We start from the raw sequence: 19,866 nt of genomic DNA on the forward strand, positions 1-19,866 counted from the left end.
ATGATCACGTGGCCGATATAGCTCGATGTGCGCTGGCCACATGAGGACTGACCCCTCCCCACAAGGGGTATGGGAAGTGAAGGGGGTGCAGACAGAGGGCTCCAGGTTAAATAAAGGCCCCTGTTCTTCAACCATCTTCTTGAGAAGAAGGCTTTAAAAGGCAGCTTGTTAAACCTACAAAGCATCCTCAGCCAAGACGGGAGCAAAGATCCCTGAGGGCCTCGCCAAGCTGGCAAGCAGAGCAGAATCTAATGAGGTAAATCTGAATGGGGACAAACTGTGCAAAAGCCAGTGGCCCAACACCAGAGGGTGTCTGACTCAGCATAAGTGAGTAGGAAAACACTGAAGTTTTGTCTGCAGAGAATTCCTGCTGAACCCGAGGGGAGTGCGAGTCCCCGCAGCACTTCCGTCCTGTGCTCTCTGCAGGCTTGTGCTGCTCTTTGAGGCACAGGAGGCCTAAAGCCTGTTGCCTTTCTGACTTACTGATTCCTGGGTGACCTCACCCACTCCCGTGGCTTCATTTGCCGTCTAAAAGCTGGTGAACCCCAAACGATATCTTTCTAGCATACACGGTGGGCTCTCCCATGGGACCGGAGCAGGAAGCATTGCCTCCTTGAATAAACTCCTTGGAGGCTTCAACGGCACCCACTCTCAGCAGCGCTTCCAAACCTGATTCGGGGTCTTTGCTCTAAACCTGGTCTTGTTCCCTCTGGATTGGTGTCACCAGAGGCTCTAGCACACAAACCAGTAACTGTGATGCTGTCCCTGTTCACACCCATGCTGGATACCAGTCCACCCAGTACCCACCGAAATTTTCCCAACCCCATCCACTTCGCTCCTTGGCACCATCCGTGTTCAAGCCACCTGCGTTACTTGCTTGGGTAACTGTGGCGGCCTCCTTACTGTGTTCGACTCAGTGGCTTTCTCTCCAGTCCATTCCCACACTCCCTTCTTAAAGCCCTTCAAGCTTTCACGAGGCCCTTAGGATGAAGATCAACAGTCCCACGGCCGCCAGGCCTGCTCACAGTCTGGGCCCTCTGTCCTCCTCCACACACACAGCAGCTCCCCTCCTCCGGCCCATCACTTCAGCCAGCCTCTTTCAGTCCCTTCCATGGAGCACACTGACCCAGGGCCTCTGTGTGGGCTGTCATGCCTGCTAGAAAGTTCTTCTCCCACCAGAGACTTCCCTTGTATCATTTCAATCATCACGTCCTCCGGGAAGGCTGCCCTTAGCTGACTGGGTCTAACCCACACAGCACACCTTCTCTGGGCATCACACATTCATCACAGCAGTAATTTGACATTTATGTGTGATTTTTTGATTCACAGCTGCTCTCCTCTGTACTCAATATGGCCAGTAAGGTGGGAATAATGCCTGATTATGACACTGAACCCCTGATTTCTAGCATAATGCCCTCCACACAGTTGATGCTATATATATACATATACATATCCATATATATATACATACATATATATATATATATATATAAAGAAAGCAGTACTGGTACAAAGGGAAATACAGATGGTGTATCAGAGTTCTTACATATTAAGAGATTTATTTTAAGGAACTGGCTCACACAATTGGAAATAGCAAGTCCGAAGTCTGCAGAGCAGACCAGCAGACGGGAAACTCAGACAATTTCTAAAACAGTGCTGAGGCACAACTACTTCTTCCCTGGAAAAACCTCAGTTTTCTCTTCTTAAGGCTTTCGAATGATTGCTTTTGGTTGGTTAACCCAAGATAAAGCCCACGCACATGATTGAGGATAATCTACTTTACTTTAAAGTCAACTTTCATAGCAATGACTAGGCTAGTGTTTGACCAAATTCCTAGGCAGCACCATAGCCCAGCCAAGCTGACCCAGAAAATGTAATCATCACAGACGGCAAAGAAAGCATCCACCTAAGGAGAGGCCAACAGTGAGATAATACTGGAGGTGGAAGAGGCTTGGACCATGATAAGCTTTATTTTCACACGCTGGAGGAAATCCCAGCAGAGATGTTCTATTAAGAGCCGAACACATGGAGAGGAGATCTCCTCTGAAGAAAGCTCAGCCCTGGTCCCCAGGGCCAGAGTGATTCAGCCAGGATTACAGTCTGGGGTGTCGGAGGAGGGTGGGGGTAGGCCTCCCATTGTGAGGTCCAGGTAGAATGCTCAGCTCAGACTGACCCCAGTCCTGGCTGATCTTCGACTGCGTCCTCACCCCCACTCTCCTGTCAAGCGTGAGCACTCTGGCTTATACCAAGATGCCACCACCTCCTTCTGTTCAAGAGCAGACACTCGCAGAACCAGTGGAGGTCATGAGGACATGGCCTCACTCCTGCCAAGGTCAGACCTGCAAATTTCTCAGTAGATGGCTCTAAAATGGGGAAGTGCTATAAGGACTCAGAAATCTGCGTTCTTAGAAACTGATGAGGAATGCAGTCTTGGGTTCTTGAAGAATAACAAGAAAATTCAAGAATCCAGAGAAGAGCGGGCACAGGAGGGGCACCGCCGGGGGGAATAGAGCAGCTGAGTCAACAGAAACGGAAACCAAGCTGCAAGGAGCCGAGTACCTGGACATGGGAGCCCCTGGGCAAGCTGCCAGAGAAAGGCTCTGAGTACCTGGGGCTAGAAGAAAGCATAGCCCGGTGTCCAGGTGTCCAAGATAGAACGTCACCAGGGGGAGGCTGACAACTAAATCCAAGATCCCCAGGAAAGGGCACCCTCTCCAGGAAGGAAGGTGACGAGTTTTCATTCAACAGATGTTCACTGGTCATCTACCTTCACGACACCCGGCCCTTTGCTGGATGCTGGCGAGTCACACTGTCCTTGCCCTCGATGTGAAGTGAGTGAAACGGGCTAAAGAGCTAACTGCATAGGCCCAGGCAAGTGCTGTGACAAAGGACACGTCCGTGGGGGCAGCCTAGAGGGTGGGATTGGGAAACTCCACAGAGGAGGCACCTTGAGAGGAAAGCTGGCTGGACAGGGAAGGGGTGGAACATTCGAGGCTGCGGGGGCCCAGCACATAGGCCTGGAGGCATGGAGAGCTGAGCCTATTAGAGCAGAGAGAGCACGGAGGAGGTGCAGCCTCTGACCTCACAATACCCAGGCCCACTGGGCCAGCCTTGCGACTTGCAAACTCTGGTGCCCTCCTCCAGCCCGGGCGAGGCCCGAGGCCCTGGGCAGCCTCCAGGTGCAGCGTCCTCCTGAGGGCCGCACCCTTCCCGCTGCCCTGGGGCATGTCTCTACTCACCAATTATGAGGGGCTTCGGCATCAGATCGAGAGGCTGGTGCGGGAAAATGAGGAACTGAAGAAGCTGGTGCGGCTCATTCGGGAGAATTACGAGCTCAAGTCAGCGATCAAGACACAGGCGGGCGGCCTGGGCATCAGCGGGTTCAGCAGCGGGCTCAGTGAGGCGGCGGCCAGTGCTTCTCCACACCAGGGTAACTGCAAGAGGCTGAGTTCAAGAAAAGCAGGGAGGGAAGGGTGAGACCGCAACCACAAGAGAGGGAGTCTGGTGTTCAGGTCTGGGGAGAAGGGCGTAGACAGCAAGAAACATGAGGTCAGCAGGCCCCCTGGTCCGGGGAGGAGGGGAGGGACGAGGACACAGGACAGTCAAGATAGAAGGATAAAACTAGGTGCCAGCCCCGTTCGCCCTACAGTAGGAACCCTTGCCCGAACCCTCCCCTCAGGTGAACTTGCAAGCAGCTCCACAGACTGACTTTTCCAGCCCTGAAACCCAAACGTGCTTCCCCACTGGACTCGACTCAGCACCCACCCTCAGCTTCTCCACCCCGCCCCCCTACCCTCCCCTCCGTCCCTCCCTCAGCACCCCAGGCCTCTCCCCCGTTCCTCTCCACTCAGAGGTCACCAGAAGGCAACTAGCCACCTGAGTCCAAAAGCCAAGCAGAGAAACAAGAACTGAGCCTTGAGGTTGGAAATCACTAATGCGTGACACCCCTGGGGCTGGAGAGGATGTTGAGAGCGGGGTGAGACAGAAAAACTGGCAAAGAAGTTAGAGGTGTTTGCAGAAAAGCAGTTAAAGTGATGACCTTCAGAGCTAGGCCTGGAGCTTAGGGACTGGGCCAGAAGGGTGTTCAGGGGCCAGGAAGCCAGAGAGGCTTCACGGTTGACTGTGGGGATGGCAAAAAGTGATGCACCAGAACAGAAAGCTGTGGGCACAGAATGGCTGGTATTGAAGCAATCAGAGAGAGAACTTCCCAGGGTGTGGCAATAGGCTGTCAGAGCATGCTGGTAAGGAGCTGACGAAACGCCTTCGCATTTGTTATACCCACATCCTCTCCCTGTCTACAACGTCCTTCCTGTCCTGGAGAAGGCTGTGTGTCTAGTTCCCAGGTGCACTTCTGCACCCACACTTGGCACCCACGCACCCCTGTGGAGACCCCCACTCCATCAAAGACCCCCCTCCTTGCCATCCTGCTGCCCCCACCTCCACTCCGCTCATCAACAGGAGTGAGGCCAGCCCCCTTCACTGAAAGAGGACTCTGGTCTTTCAGTCTTTACCACTTAAGGCTCCATAGCTCTGCAGTGGACCTTGACACTCCGCTGTTCTAGAAAGGTGGCTTTCTAGGTGCCACATCCTTCTCAAACTCTGCGTGCCACTCGGTTTTCTGGCTGCGCGAGGTATGTGGGGTCTTAGCTCCCTGACCAAGGATCGAAATCGAACTCATGTCCCCTGCACTGGAAGGCAAAGTCTTAAGCACTGGACTGCCAGGGAAGTCGCTGCGCGGCACTTGGGACTGATAACCCTCCTCTTTCTGAGTTCCAAGAACACCTTCAGCTGGGTCATCCTCCCCCATCTCAGCTCCTAGTCTGGTTCAGGCCCTGCCCTCCAGCCAGCCTGCCCACCTGGGCTTTTCTCTCCACTAGAAGTGGTAATCTGGAGAAGGCAATGGCACCCCACTCCAGTACTCTTGCCTGGAAAATCCCATGGATGGAGGAGCCTGGTAGGCTGCAGTCCATGGGGTCTCAAAGAGTAGGACACGACTGAGCGACTTCACTTTCACTTTTCACTTTCATGCATTGGAGAAAGAAATGGCAACCCACTCGAGTGTTTTTGCCTGGAGAATCCCAGGGACAGGGGAGCCTGGTGGGCTGCTGTCTATGGGGTCGCACAGAATCGGACACGACTGAAGTGACTTAGCAGCAGCAGCAGCAGCAGAAGTAGTAATCAGGCCAAGGAGTCCCTGGAACTCAGCTCACTCTAAACTAGGCATGCTTCTGATTAAGAACTCGACCTTTTGACCTGAGGCTATTCCCCTCAGGTCTGGGCTCCTTCCCCTACGTCCAGTTCCAGTTGGAAGCTGCCTCCCCCTGCTTTCTGCCCGCTGGGTTTCCCACCTCCCAGCCTGGCTGTGGTCTGGAACTGGGCTTCACAGTCCTCCCTTACTGGTCACAAGCACAAAGTTCTCTCTCCTCTGAAAGGGTCTACTTCCATGATTCTGAGACAACAGACAGAGCAACAAAAATGATATGCTCGGGGAGATACAATATTTAAGAAATGTTATACTTCAATAGAATGGGAAAGACTAGAGATCTCTTTAAGAAAATTGGAGATACCAAGGGAACATTTCATGCAAAGATGGGCACAATAAAGGACAGGAACAGTATGGACCTAACAGAAGCATAAGATATTAAGAAGAGGTGACAAGAATACACAGAAGAACCATACAAAAAAAGATCTTCATGACTCAGATAATCACGATGGTGTGATCACTCACCTAGAGCCAGACATCCTGGAATGTGAAGTCAAGTGGGCCTTAGAAAGCATCATCACGAACAAAGCTAGTGGAGGTGAGGGAATTCCAGTTGAGCTATCTCAAATCCTAAAAGATGATGCTGTGAAAGTGCTGCACTCAATATACCAGCAAATTTGGAAAACTCAGTAGTGGCCACAGGACTGGAAAAGTCCTGCCTTTCATTCCAATCCCAAAGAAAGGCAATGCCAAAGAAGGCTCAAACTACCACACAATTGCACTCATCTCACATGCTAGTAAAGTAATGCTCAAAATCCTCCAAGCCAGGCTTCAGCAATATGTGAACCTTAAACTTCCAGATGTTCAAGCTGGTTTTAGAAAAGGTAAAGGAACCAGAGATTAAATTGCCAACATGCATTGGATTATCAAAAAAGCAAGAGAGTTCTAAAAAAACATCTGCTTCATTGACTATGCCAAAGCCTTTGACTGTGTGGATCACAACAAACTGTGGAAAATCCTTAAAGAGATGGAAATACCAGATCACAGGACCTGCCTCCTGAGAAATCTGTATGCAGTTCAAGAAGCAACAGTTAGAACTGGATATGGAACAACAGACTGGTTCCAAATTGGGAAAGGAATACGTCAAGGCTGTGTATTGTCACTCTGCTTATTTAACTTATATACCGGGTGATCATTGGAAGGACTGATGTTGAAGCTGAAACTCCAATACTTTGGCCACCTGATGCGAAGAACTGACTCATTGGAAAAGACCCTGATGCTGGGAAAGATTGAGGACAGGAGAAGAAAGGGATGACAGAGGATGAGATGGTTGGATGGCATCGCCAACTCAATGGACATAGGTTTGGGTGGACTCCGGAAGTTAGTGATGGACAGGGAGGCCTGGTGTGCTGCAGTTCATGGGGTCGCAAAGAGTTGGACATGACTGAGTGACTGAACCGAACTGAACTGAACAGAGTACATCATGAGAAAAACTGGACTGGATGAAGCACAAACTAGAATCAAGATTGTCTGGAGAAATATCAATAACCTCAGATATACAGATGACACCACCCTTATGGCAGAAAGCAAAGAACTAAAGAGCCTCTTAATGAAAGTAAAAGAGGAAAATGAAAAAGTTGGCTTAAAATTCAACATTCATAAAACTAAGATCATGGCATCTGGTCCCATCACTTCATGGCAAATAGATGGGGAAACAATGGAAACAGAGACAGACTTTATTTTCTTGGGCTCCAAAATCACTGCAGATAGTGACTGCAGCCATGAAATTAAAAGATGCTTGCTCCTTGGAAGAAAAGTTATGACAACCTAGACAGCATATTAAAAAGCAGAGACATTACTTTGCCATCTAAGGTCTGTTTAGTCAAAGCTATGTTTTTTTCAATAGTCACGTTCACATATGGATGTGAGTTGGACTATAAAGAAAGCTGAGCATGGAAGAATTGATGCTTTTGAACTGTGGTGTTGGAGAAGACTCTTGAGAGTCCCTTGGACTGCAAGGAGATCCAACCAGTCCATCCTAAAGGAAATCAGTCCTAAATATTCATTGAAAGGACTGATGCTAAAGCTGAAACTCCAATACTTTGGCCCCCTGATGTGAAGAACTGACTCATTTGAAAAGACCCTGATGCTGGGAAAGATTGAAGGCAGGAGGAGAAGGGGACGACAGAGGATGAGATGGTTGGATGGCATCACCGACTCAATGGACATGAGTTTGAGTAAGCTCCTGGAGTTGGTGATGGACAAGGAAGCCTGGCATGCTGCAGTCCATGGGGGTCACAAAGAGTCAGACACGACTGAGCAACTGAATTGAACACTTGAAGAAATTAGACTGTGATTCCCAACTCCCAAGCTAACCAAGCAAGCCTTCTCCTTTTAAGTTTGGTTCTTGAGAGAATTCTTGGACCACTTCTGCTCTCCCACTCTGAAGGGTCAAGCTTGGAGGGTTAGGAAAAGATTTCTGGTGACGAGCCCAGACAGCTGGCCCTGAAGGGGGAAAGGCACATTTCAGGGGGAAGAACACTCTGTGCAAAGGCCTGGGCCAAAGGTTTACAGGAGTGAGAAATAGATTGTGTGGTTAAAGCCTGTGGTGTGCATGGTGTTTAGTGTGTGGGTGTGGGTATGGAGTGGGGGGTGTGTGTAAGCATGCGAACGTCGTGTTAGTGTGTATGACCCATGAGTGTATAATGTGATGTATGTGTGGAGTGTGTGGTATAGGTGGGTAAGTGACTAATGTGTAACATGTGTGCCTTGGGAGTGTGTGTGGTACAAGTATGAAAAAAGGTGTGTGTGTGTGAATGTGTGAGTGTAGTATGTGTGGCGTATGTGTCTTGTGAGTTGCTATGTGTATAGCATGTGGATAATCATATACTTTGACAGAATAGAATTGTATGTGTAAGTATGTTTGTGAATGTGTGTTTTAGTGTGGGACATGTATGAGTGTGTGGTGTGTGGCTATTAGAGTGTGTGTATGCTATGTGTGCTAGTGTGAGGTGTGTGTGTACTGTTTGCATTTGTGAGTGTACTTGAGGGGGTTGGGGTCAGTGAGAGGTGCTGATGCAGTTAGAGGCCAGCAGGGCTCAGATGCTGAGGACTGTGAAGGACATACTGGGGAGCTTGGACTTGCTCCCAAAGGCAGTGAGCAGACGCTGGCGGGTTCCTACAAGGAGTAATCATATTTATGCTTCAGAAAGACCATTCCCGCTGCTGTGGGAAATGGAGTCAAGGGAGATGAGAGTAAGGTAGGGAAGTGAATTAGACTGCAGCTCTTGAGTCATCCAGGTAGAAGATGATGGTGTGAACTAGCAGTGGAGAGGGACTGATTCAAGTGACTTAGTAAGAAAATGAACAGCTCAGATGTGAGGGATGAGAGTCCAGAATGCGTCTGTGTGGCTGAGGGGACTGAGGGCATCACTTCCTGGAACCGCAGAGCCCTCCACTCCTACAGCAGCTGGGGCAGATCTCTGCAGCTGCCTCAGCAGATCTTCAGCCGCTCACCTCCCCACACTGCCTGTTCCCCCTGCCCATTCCTTGTGCTTGGCCTTCCTCATAGAGTCAGGCTCTTAGTCTCAATATGCTCTTATGAACTTGACCTTCGAGTCCTCTTTCTGGGCCTACTCTTCTCTGCCCTTACTCTTGTGCAGAGCACAACCTCCTAAACCCTCCAGTCTAGTCCTCTGACCTTTCTCCCATTAGGAGGAACACAGGGTGTCAGCTTGGGCTTGTGGGTGCTCACAGCATGCGTGCCAGGCCCCTCATGGTGCAGGACAGAGCCCAGGCGGAAGAGAATGGGTGTAGGATGAGGCCCAGGGGCCAGGGGGCGGCTCTCCCCAAGCCACCGCATTCTGGCACAGAACCCCAGGGAGTACAAGAGTCTTATCAAATCTGACCTTCCAGGTTGTCACAGAGCTTTATTTTGCAGGTAAGCAAATAGAACATAATTTAATAGTTTGTTAGCTTGATTGATAACTTTTAACTATTTTAACATATTATATAAAAGCCTCCATTAGTGCTCTCAATGAGGATGAGCCTGGGAGAAGTATGTCCAGTCTTGCGGGAAGAGAATAAATTGTATTTTGCTCTAAGATATTCTCATGACACACACCTGGAGCATCTAGGAAGCAGTGGAGATATGAGCCTGAGGCTCAAAGGAGAAGTCAGGGCTAGAGAGAAAAGATCCAAGAGTTTTTGATAACTGAAGTCACAAGAGGGGGTGAGACTATTTGCAAAGAGAGAGGAATAGTAAGAAGAGGTTGCGAGAACAAGTCTTGAGTCAGGACAGGTAGAGAAGCTGGCAAAGGAGCATTCAGACAAGGGAAACCTCAAAGATATAATGTCACCATTATGCCAAGAGACAGCTTCAAAGGGGACAGAATTGTCAACAGAGTAAAGGCTACCTGAGAGGTCAGGCAAGAAAAGTACTAATGGCTTGGCATTATTAACCTTGACTAGAGTGACTTCAACCCCATTGTAAGTAGGAAAGCCCCACCAAGTGAGGTGACGAGTGAATGAGAAAATAGAGAGAATAGATGGTTGACACTTAGTTCATGAAGTAGGGTTTGGACGGGCACTAGTTGGAGAGGGGCCTGGAGTCCAGAGCTGCTTTTCCTGATAGCAGAGACCTGAGTTTATTTCTATGTAAAGGGAAGATACGAAAGAAAAAAGGGATACTTTCTACAGCAGAGCTGCCTTAACTGAAGGAAGAACATCTCTTCCCCTGTCTGAGAAAGGAAGGAGGAAGGAAAGGGGCATGAGAATGCCAGGTGGGAACCTAAAGAAACTCCAGAACCATGGCTTTAATTTTCTCTGTAAAACTTTCATTCTGTGAGAGCAATGGTGGAGATAAAAAGATGAGGAAAGTCTGAAATGAAGTGAAAATGGCTGAAGGAACTGAATGGAGAACCTGGGAGGTGTGTAATGGGCCCAAAGGATGCTGGCATAATGGATTATACAGGCAGCAGCCACCAACCTTCTCCAGCACCATTTGATGGGTGGGGCAGGGCAGACACCGGAAAGCAGGCAGGTGGAGGTAAGGGCCTCTCAGCAAGAGTTTGGGCACATCAGAGAAGGAAGCAGGCACCAGCTGGGCTGTCAGATAGATGAAAATAAAGAGACCAGGGTACTAGAGATCTAGAGGCTGGCAGGGATCTTGCAAGCAAGGCAGAAGGTACAACTTTGTGGGCAGACTGGGCAACCTGAATGACAGGAAATCAGTAAACTATTGGCTATGGGCTGAATTAACTTCACAGGGAAGAAATGCCAAGAGATTTAGGCCTTGGCCTTGTGAACGTGGCAGGTGGGAGGTGAGCCAGGATGGGATTAAGACTGCAGGGCCTCATGCTCCTGAGGGCTCAGGGACTGTGCCAGAATGTCTCAAAGATTGAAGATGGATGGAAATTCAGGGCATTTGGAGCAAAGAGGAAATGAAGACTACACTGAGGGCTCAAGTCACTAAAACAGTGACTGCCCACCAAAGTGGTTCCTCCTTACAGAGGTGGTCAGGACAGGGCAGGTGGTCAGGCTAGGAAGGGCTCTCAGGGCAGGAGGGCTTCTGTTGCTCTTTCTGCCAGGCACCCTCCCCTACTTCCCACTCTTTCCTCACCTAAGCCTGTCCTCACCCAGGCCCCCACTCCTGCTGCCCCTTGTCTTCCCTTGGGCTCTGCAGGCTGGTGGAAGTTTCCTCAGGCAGGTAGCAGTCTTTCCCCCTTTTCAAAAGGCCTTTTACCAGCCCTGCTCCACACAATCTCCATCCCCCTCCTCCCAGTTCGGAGCTTTCATTAACCCAAGGTTTTTACCTTGTTACCAGGACAGGACCTCCTTCCTCACCTCAGGAGGTGTTCTTGTCATCCCCCCACCAGGACCCACCCAGGTCCCAATTTCCTACCTCGGGCCTAATACTACCGCCATGCCCCCACCCCACCCCTACACCCCACCCCTGACCCAACACCCTACCCTAGGGAGTTAACCTACGCCCGCCTGGCTCCACCCCTAGTGGGAAGCCATCCTTCCCTCAGGAACTGCCTTTCTCTTGGAACCCTTGTCTCCCTTCAGAACCAGCCCCCTCAGGACGCGTCCCTCCTCGGAACTCACCCTCCTCAGAACCCTCCCCCCTCCCAGGACCCACCCGCCATCAGAACCTCCCCACTCAGAATCCTTCTCCCTCAGAACCGTCCCCCCTCAGAACTTCCCCTCTCGGGACCCACCCCCAGAACCGCCCCCCACCCCTCTCAGGACCCCAGCCCAACCCTCAGCTCTGGCCTCCCTTTCGGGACCTCTGCCCCCACCTCAGAACCCGCCGCTCATCAGGATCTGTCAACACCCTCCTCTCTTTCGTCCTCCCGCCCGCTGACCCTCTGAACTTTGGCTCTGGCAGCCTTTGCTCACTGGTTGGTTGGGCTTTCCGGGGTCGTGCCTTAAGCCACATCTTCCCTGCACGACCCTCTGGCCCCGCCCCCAGGGCAGCCCCGGGACGCTAGCTCCGCCCACATACCCCGCCCCTTGAACGGGCCCCTTGCTCTGGCTCCGCCCCTACGCTCGCGCCCCGCCCCGTCAGGTCCCACCCTCTCAGGGCACCCTGTAGGACCTCCGGCGCCTCGGCTGTCCCACGTCTCCGTCCCCACGAGGATTGGGGTCTCGGTGGCTGGGGTCTCGGTGGCCGGGTCCCCCTTACCCGGGTTTGGGGCCGGCATTCTCGTGCGGGAGTCAGGATTCCGCGGCCGGCGAGGCCGCGGGCTGTCGGCAGGCCCCCGAGGGACGGCTGCGGAGGCGCAGGCCCCCGGAGCCAGAGGCCGGCGGGGAGAAGACGCTTGGGCTTGGCCAAGGGCAGGAGCATATGGCAGCCACGTGCTGACCGACGCAATGAGGGGCAGGAGACTCGAGTAGGAAACAGTTAAAACACTGTAAACTTAATTGGTAAATATAAGACATTTGCTTAAAAAAAAAACAAAACAACTTTGTTCGATGTAACAAAGCTTCCTGAACCCTAAACAATTCTTATGTATAAAATAAATAAGTGCGGTGAATCTAAGCTCTCTTTAAGTTTCTAACACGGTATGTAGTAACATGGGACTTCCCTGGTGGCTCCGCAGTAAAGAACCCACCTGCCAAATGCAGGAGATCTGTCTTTGATCCCTGGGTCAGAAGATCCCCTGAAGAAGGAAATGGCAACACACTCCAGTATTCTTGCCCAGGAAATCCCATAGACAGAGGAGCATGGCAGACTATAGTCTGTGGAACTGCAAAAGAATCAGATACGAATTAACTAAACAACAATAAAAACATGTGGTAAAGTACCCAGGAACATTTCAACTCACAAATCTTAATCAGTGAAACATAAATTATAATAAGGTTAAAACAATCAATCACCTGCACATTTTGCTTGAGAATACAAAACTATAGGACTGAAATCCCTTAAACCAAGGCTTAATCTGGGATCCAGGACACTGTTGGCTCAGGACACTCCTGTTCATGGGAATTCCCCTGTGGTCCAGTGGTGAGGACTCTGTGCTTTCAAGTGTCCCCACCCCCCAAGCCAAAATTTCAACAGGCCAATCCTGAGATTCTCATTGCTGGCCTTTATGGGCCAAAAACCTGTGGACACTGTGTCCACGACTGAGGCCACAACAGTCTTGGCTCCAAGCAGTGGACACACACTCCCCCAGGAGCTGTACCAACACAACATGCAGTGCCATCCAGGGATGCACTTAATTGGCCCCTGAACCTTTATAGTGTCTTCACTGCAACCCTAAATGCCTTCAATCAGTCTTTTTGTTAAAAACAATTTTCAGTTCAGTGGCTCAGTCATGTCTGACTCTTTGCTACCCTATGGACTGCAGCACACTGGGCTTCCCTGTCCATCACCAACTCCCGGAGCTTGCTCAAACTCATGTCAGTGATGCCATCCAACCATCTCATCCTCTGTCGTCCCCTTCTCCTGCCTTCAGTCTTTCCCAGCATCAGGGTCTTTTCCAAGGAGTCAGTTCTTCCCATCAGGTAGCCGAAGTATTGGAGCTCCAGCTTCAGCTTTAGTCCTTCCAATGAATATTTAGGACTGATTCCCTTTAGGATGGACTGGTTGGATCTCCTTGCTGTCCAAGGGACTCTCAAGAGACTTCTCCAACACCACAGTTCAAAAGCATCAATTGTTTGGCTCTCAGTTTTCTTCATGGTCCGATTCTCACATCCATACATGACTACTGAAAAAATCATAGCTTTGACTAGACTGACCTTTATATGCAAAGTAATATCCCTGCTTTTTAGTACACTATCAAGGATTGTCATAGATTTTCTTCCAAGGAGCAAGTATCTTTTAATTTCATAGCTGCAGTCACCATCTGCAGTGATTTTGGAGCCCAAGAAAATAAAGTCTGTCACTGTTTCCATTGTTTCCCCATCTATTTCCCATGAAGTGATGGGACCGGATGCCATGATCTTCATTTTTTGAATGTTGTGTTTTAAGCCAGTTTTTTCACTCTCCTCTTTCACTTTCATTAAGAGTCTCTTCAGTTCCTCTTCACTTTCTGCCATAAGGGTGGTGTCATTTGCATATCTGAGGTTATTGATATTTCTCTCAGCAATCTTGATTCTAGTTTGTGCTTCATCGAGCCAGGCATTTCAAATGATGTACTCTGCATATAGGGCTTCCCTTGTGGCTCAGCTGGTAAAGAATCCACCTGCGATTCGGGAAACCTGGGTTTGATCCCTGGGTTGGGAAGATCCCCTGGAGAAGGGAAAGGCTACCCACTTCGGTATTCTGGTATGGAAAATTCCATAAAGAGTCTGACACGACTGAACAATTTTCACCCACTCACTCACTCAGCATATAAGTTAAATAAGCAGGGTGACAATATACAACCCTGACGTATTCCTTTCTGAATTTGGAACCAGTCCGTTGTTCCATGTCCAGTTCTAATTGTTGCTTCCTTACCTGCATACAGATGTCTCAAGAGGCAGGTAAGATGGTCTGGTATTCCAATCTCTTTAAGAATGTTCCACAATTTGTTATGATCCACACAGTCAAAGGCTTTGGCATAGTCAATGAAGCAGAAGTAGATAGTTTTCTGGAACTCTCTTGCTTTTTCTATGATCCAACAAATGTGGGCAATTTGATCTCTGGTTCCTCTGCCTCTTCTAAATCCAGCTTGAACATCTGGAAGTGTTTGGTTCATGTATTGTTGAAGCCTCGCTTGGAGAATTTTGAGCATTATTTACTAGTGTGTGAGATAAGTGCAATTGTGCGGTAGTTTGAGCATTCTTTGGCATTGTCTTTCTTTGGGATTGGAATAAAAACTGACCTTTTCCAGTCTTGTGGCCACTGCTGAGTTTTCCAAATTTGCTGGCATATTGAGTGCAGCACTTTCACAGCATCATCTTTCAGAACTTGAAATACCTTAACTGAAATTCCATCACCTCCACTAGCTTTGTTTGTGGTGATGCTTCCTAAGGCCCGCTTGACTTCGCATTCCAGGTTGTCTGGCTCTAGGTGAGTGATCACACCATCGTGATTATCTGGGTTGTGAAGATCTTTTTGTACAGTTCTTCTGTGTATTCTTGCCACCTCTTCTTAATATCTTCTGCTTCTGTCAGGTCCATACCATTTCTGTTCTTTATTGTAAAATGTTCCCTTGGTATCTCTAATATTCTTGAAGAGATCTCTAGTCTTTCCCATTTTATTGTTTTTCTCTATTTCTTTGCATTGATCACTAGAGAAGGGTTTCTCATCTCTCCCTGCTATTCTTTGGAACTCTGCGTTCAGATGGGTATATCTTTCCTTTTCTCCTTTGCCTTTCACTTCTCTTCTTTTCTCAGCTATTTGTAAGGCCTCCTCAGACAACCATTTTACCTTTTAGTATTTCTTTTTCTTGAGCATAGTCTTGAGCACTGCCTCCTATACAATGTCACGAATCTCTGTCCATAGTTCTTCAGGCACTCTGTCAGATCTAATCCCTTGAATCTATTTCTCACTTCTACTGTATAATCATAAGGGATTTAATTTAGGTCATACCCAAATGGTCTAGTGGTTTTCCCTACTTTCTTCAATTTGAGTCTGAATTGGAAATAAGGAGTTCGTGATCTGAGCCACAGTCAGCTCCAGGTCTTGTTTTTGCTGACTGTATAGAGCTTCTCCATCTTTGGCTGCAAAGAATATGATCGATCTGATCTCATGGACCGTCTGATGTCCATGTGTAGAGTCGTCCCTTGTGTTGTTGGAAGAGGGTGTTTGCTATGACCAGTGTGTTCTCTTGGCAAAACTCTGTTAGCCTTTGCCCTGCTTCATTTTGTACTCCAAAGCCAATTTTCCCTGTTACTTCAGGTATCTCTTAATAACAATTTTATTAAGATATAATTCACTGGACTTCCTTGGTGGTCCAATGGCTAAGACTTTGCATTTCCAATGTAGGGGGCACAGGTTCAATCCCCGGTCAGGGAACTAAGATTCTCATGCCACAAGGCAAGGCCAACAAACAAACAAACAAAAGATATAATTCACATACATACCATACAATTCACCCATTTAAAGTGTACAATTTAATATTTTTTGATATATGCACAGATTTGTACAACCACCATAATCAGTTTTAGAACTCTTTCATCACCCCAAAAATAAATCCTTTAGCAATCACATTCCTACCACTCAATCCTCCTCAGCTCTAAGCAACCACTAATTTACTCTCTGCTATTATGGATGTTTGTTCTGGACATTCCATATAAGTGGATTCATATATAAGTGGCTTTTATGGCTGGTTCCTTTCATTTAGCATAATGTTTTCAAGGTTTATCCATGTTATAGCATGAATCAGTACTTCTAGGTGGGAGATGGGGGACATTGTTTTTATGGATGAATAATATTCCATTAATGGATGTACCACATTCATTTATCCATTCATCAGTTCGTGGACTTCTGTTTCCTCCTTTTGGCTATCATTAATAATGATGCTGTACGCCTTCATGTACAAGTTTTTGTGTGCATATGTGTTTCCATTTCTCTCGACTAAATGCCGGGTGTGAATCTGCCGAGTCCTATATAGCCCTCGGTTTAACTCTGAGGAGCTGCCAGGTTGTGTCCCAGTGGAGCGGCATCATTTTACGTAAGCCACCAGCACTGCAGGAGCATTTCTGCTCCTCCACATCCTGCCAATACTTATTCTCTGACTTTTTGATTATAGCCATCTTGGTGGGTTTGAAGTGGTATATCATTCTGATGTTAATTTGCATTTCCCTGATGACTAATGAGATTGAGCAACTTTTCATGTATTTATTGGCCATTTTTATATCGTCCTTGAGAAATGCCTGTTCAGATCTTTGGTCTATTTTTAAATTGGACTATTTGGTTTTTATTATTGAGTTGTAGGAGTTCTTTATATAATCTGGATATAAGTCCCTTATCAAATATATGATTTGGAAATGTTTTCTCCCATTTCGTCTTTTCAGTTTCTTGATAGTGTGCTTTGAAACACAAAAGCTTTTAATTTTGATGAAATCCAACTTATTGTTTCTTTTATTGCTCTGATAGGGAGTTCATGGAATCTGTAAATCAACAGGGGAGTATATGCTATCTTCACAATATTAAGTCTTCCAATCCATAAACATAGGATATTTTCCATTTATTTAGAGTTTCTTTCATTTCTGTCAATAATGTTAATAGTTTTCAGAGCATAAGTTTTGCATATCTTTTGTTAAATTTATTCCCAAATATTTTACTCTTTTTGATGCTATTGTCTTAATTTTACTTCTGGATTATTCATTGATAGTATATGGAAATACAATCGACTTTTGTAGACCTGCCGATGAATTTTGCACTCTGTGTTCTAAGGACCACACAACTCCTTCAGCTAGTTACCTGTTATCTGACTGAGTTTGGGATCTCACATGGCTGGCACAGGGGTCACAGTTTATAGGGTCATTCTGTGAACGATTCCTAGACTGACCCTTTTTTTTCTTTTTAATTTTTTTTATTGAAGGATAATTGCTTTGCAAAATTTTGTTGTTTTCTGTCAAACCTCAACCTGAATGAGCCATAGGTATACATATATCCCCTCCCTTTTGAACCTCCCTCCCATCTCCCTCCCCATCCGACCCCTCTAGGTTGATACAGAGCCCCTGTTTGAGTTTCCTGAGCCATACAGCAAATTCCCGTTGGCTGTCGATTTTACGTATGGTAATGTAAGTTTCCATGTTACTCTTTCCATACAGCTCACCCTCTTTTCTCCCGATGTCCATAAGTCTATTCTCTATATCTGTTTCTGCATTGCTGCCTATAGGCAGTACCATTCTTCTAGATTCCATATATATGTGTTAGAATACCATATTTCTCTTTCTGACTCACTTCACTCTGTATAATAGGTTCTAGGTTCATCCACCTCATCAGAACTGACTCAAATGCACTCCTCTTTATGGCTGAGTAATATTCCATTGTGTATATGTACCACAGCTTCTTTATCCATTCATCTGTCGATGGACATCTAGCTTGCTTCCATGTTCTAGCTATTGTAAATAGTGCTGCAGTGAACAGTGGGATACATGTGTCTTTTTCAGTTTTGGTTTCTTAAGGTATATGCCTAGGAGTGGGATTGCTGGGTCATATAGTGGCTTCATTCCTAGTTTTTTAAATAATCTCCATACCATCTTCCATAGTGGCTGTATCAATTTACATTCCCACTAACAGTGCAAGAGCGTTCCCTTTTCTCCACACCTTCTCCAGCATTTATTGCTTGTAGACTTTTTATGATGGCCATTCTGAGTGGTGTGAGGTGCTATCTCAATGTAGTTTTGATTTGCATTTCTCTAATAATGAGCGATGTTGAGCATCTTTTCATGTGTTTGTTAGCCATCTGTATGTCTTCTTTGGAGAAATGTCTGCTTAGGTCTTCTTCCCACTTTTTGACTGGGTTCTTTGTTTTTCTGGCATTGAGTTGTATGAGCTGCTTGCGTATTTTGGAAATTAATCCTTTGTCAGTTGTTTCATTTGCTATTATTTTCTCCTATTCTGAGGGCTGTCTTTTCACCTTGCTTATAGTTTCCTTTGCTGTGCAAAAGCTTTTAAGTTTAATCAAGTCTCACTTATTTACTTTTGTTTTTGTTTCCATTACTCTAGGAGGTGGGTCATAGAGGATCTTGCTTTGATTTATGTCATCGGGTGTTCTGCCTTTGTTTCCTCTAAGAGTTTTGTCATTTCTGGTCTTACATTCAGGTCTTTAATCCATTTTGAGTTTGTCTTTGTGTATGGTGTTAGGAAGTGTTCTAATTTCATTATTTTATATGTAGCTGTCCAGTTTTCCCAGCACCATTTATTGAAGAGGCTGTCTTGCTTCCTTTGTCAAAAATAAGGTACCCACAGGTGCATGGGTTTATTTCTGGGCTTTCTATCTTGTTCCATTGGTCTATATTTCTGTTTTTGTGCCAGTACCATACTGTCTTGATGACTGTAACTTTGTAGTATAATCTGAAGTCAGGAAGGTTGCTTCCTTCAGCTCCTTTCTTCTTTCTCAAGACTGCTTTGGCTATTTGGGGTCTTTTGTGTTTCCATATGAATTGAGAAATTTTTTGTTCTAGTTCTGTGAAAAATGCCATTGGTAATTTGATAGGGATCACATTGAATTTGTAGAATAGTCATTTTCACAATATTGATTCTTCCTACCCAGGAACATGGAATATCTCTCCATCTGTTTATGTCATCTTTGATTTCTTTCATCAGTGTCTTATAATTTTCTATGTAGAGTTCTTTTGTCTCCTTGCTGCTGCTAAGTTACTTCAGTCATGTCCGACTCTGTGCGACCGCATGGACTGCAGCCTACCAGGCTCCACCGTCCATGGGATTTTCCAGGCAAGAGTACTGGAGTGGGGTGCCATTGCCTTCTCCTTAGGTAAGTTTATTCCTAGAAATTTAATTCTTTTTGTTGCAATGGTGAATGAGATTGATTCCTTAATTTCTCTTTCTGATTTTTCATTGTTAGTATATAGAAATGCAAGTGATTTCTGTGAATTGATTTTGTATCCTGCAACTTTGCAAAATTCGCTGATTAGCTCTAGTAATTTTCTGGTACTATCTTTAGGGTTTTCTCTGTACAGTATCATGTCATCTGCAAACAAAGAGCTTTATTTCTTCTTTTCCTATCTGGATCCCTTTTATTTCTTTTTCTTCTCTGATTGCTGTAGCTAGGACTTTCAAAGCTATGTTGAATAATAGTGGTGAAAGTGGACACTCTTGTCTTGTTCCTGATCTTAGGGGGAATGCTTTCAGTTTTTCACCATTGAGAATAATGTTTGCTGTAGGCTTATCATATACAGCCTTTACTATGTTGAAGTAAATTCTTTCTATGCCCATTTTTTGAAGAGTTTTAATCACAAATGGGTGCTAAATTTTGTCAAAGGCTTCTTTTGCATCTATTGAGATTATCATATGCATTTTATCTTTCAATTTGTTAATATGATCTATCACATTGATTGATTTGTGTACATTGAAGAATCCTTGCATTCCTGGAATAAAACCAACTTGATCACGGTGTATGAGCTTTTTGATATGTTGCTGAATTCTGTCTGCTAAAGTTTGTTGAGGATTTTTGCATCTATGTTCATCAGTGATATTGGCCTGTAATTTTCTTTTTTGTGTTGTCTTTGTCTGGTTTTGGTATCAGGGTGATGGTGGC

At 46.6% G+C, this 19,866-nt stretch overlaps 2 protein-coding genes across 2 annotated transcripts in view; one reads left to right on the top strand and one right to left on the bottom strand.

Moving 5' to 3' along the window:
• The window catches only part of PARP10 (poly(ADP-ribose) polymerase family member 10), a 35,384-nt gene extending 32,063 nt beyond the window's left edge, over positions 1 to 3,321 (bottom strand). The window contains exon 1 of the mRNA XM_025265603.2: positions 3,240 to 3,321. Coding sequence (XP_025121388.1) covers positions 3,240 to 3,261 — 22 coding nt within the window. The 5' untranslated portion in view covers positions 3,262 to 3,321. The remainder of the gene's footprint in view (positions 1 to 3,239) is intronic.
• The window catches only part of SPATC1 (spermatogenesis and centriole associated 1), a 28,188-nt gene continuing 11,453 nt past the window's right edge, over positions 3,132 to 19,866 (top strand). Inside the window, exon 1 of the mRNA XM_025265605.2 lies at positions 3,132 to 3,430. Coding sequence (XP_025121390.1) covers positions 3,226 to 3,430 — 205 coding nt within the window. The 5' untranslated portion in view covers positions 3,132 to 3,225. The remainder of the gene's footprint in view (positions 3,431 to 19,866) is intronic.

Source organism: Bubalus bubalis, chromosome 15, assembly GCF_019923935.1.
Source record: "Bubalus bubalis isolate 160015118507 breed Murrah chromosome 15, NDDB_SH_1, whole genome shotgun sequence".
Classification (NCBI taxonomy): Eukaryota; Metazoa; Chordata; class Mammalia; order Artiodactyla; family Bovidae; genus Bubalus; species Bubalus bubalis.